The sequence below is a fragment of the Sceloporus undulatus genome, unplaced genomic scaffold (assembly GCF_019175285.1).
Source record: "Sceloporus undulatus isolate JIND9_A2432 ecotype Alabama unplaced genomic scaffold, SceUnd_v1.1 scaffold_24, whole genome shotgun sequence".
NCBI classification, from domain to species: Eukaryota; Metazoa; Chordata; class Lepidosauria; order Squamata; family Phrynosomatidae; genus Sceloporus; species Sceloporus undulatus.
In genome coordinates, this window is record NW_024802946.1 from 797,790 (window position 1) to 798,740 (window position 951).

The 951-nt window shown below is 58.0% G+C and overlaps 1 protein-coding gene across 1 annotated transcript in view; it reads right to left on the bottom strand.

Annotated features, from left to right (window-relative positions):
• LOC121917601 (heterogeneous nuclear ribonucleoprotein U-like protein 1) overlaps positions 1-745 on the bottom strand; it is a 15,691-nt gene extending 14,946 nt beyond the window's left edge. Inside the window, exon 1 of the mRNA XM_042443691.1 lies at positions 446-745. Within this exon, the coding sequence (XP_042299625.1) occupies positions 446-641 (196 nt within the window). The 5' untranslated portion in view covers positions 642-745. The remainder of the gene's footprint in view (positions 1-445) is intronic.
• Positions 746-951: the final 206 nt, after the last annotated feature.

Below are 951 nucleotides of genomic sequence, written 5' to 3' on the forward strand. Positions count from 1 at the left end.
TAGGGAAACATAAGGGAGTTGTTGCTCATATGGTGGAAAAACAGGGGGACGCTTGCCCATAGGGAAACACAGGCGAATACTTGTCCATAGAGAATCATTGGGGAATACTTGTCCATAGAGAATCATTGGGGAATACTTGGCCATAGAGAATCATTGGGGAATACTTGGCCATAGAGAATCATTGGGGAATACTTGTCCATAGAGAATCATTGGGGAATACTTGGCCATAGGGGAAACGGGGGAGCACTTCTTTATGGGGAATCACAGTCTCCTCCAAGGCTTCCCTATTTGTTTGCTGCGTCCCTGGAAGCATTGGCCCTCCAGAAGCGACAGACTACAACTCCCAGCATGCCTCGCCTCTGGCTGCGAAGGGGGAGAATGCTGGGAGTTGTAGTCCAGCAGGGGCAGCTGGAGGCGGCTCCATTCTCCCTTCCTCGCGGCTTACACTGTCCGTCGGAGAAGGGCTCCCTGCCCGACGGAGGCGGCGGCGCTCCCGCTCCTCCTCCTCCTCCGCGTCCCTGCTCCGCTTCGAGTGCCCCTTGCAGCCGTTCGGCCAGTTCGGCCTTCAGTCCCCGGGTGTCGAGGCCCCGGCGGCCGAGCTCGTCTTTCAGCTCGTTGACCCGCAGCCGCCTCACATCCATGGCCCGCCGCTCAGTCCGTTTGATGCGCGGCGGCCATCGAGGCTCCCGCTCCGGTCCCGGCTCAAAATGGCCGCCATCGCCCTCCTTCTCCTCCTCCTCCTCCTCGCAGGGCTATGCATCGGCCTCTTCCATTGGCCGCCCTTCAAAGCCGACGATGTAAACCGCATCCTGATTGGCTCATCGCCTTCCCTCCGTCTCCCGCTCGTTTCCCCCCGACTGTGAAAGAAGCTCGCTCATTGGTCAGAAATATGGGTCAATCTATAAAGAGCGTTCTGATTGGTTGGACCAAATCCCTGCCTCCTCCCTATGA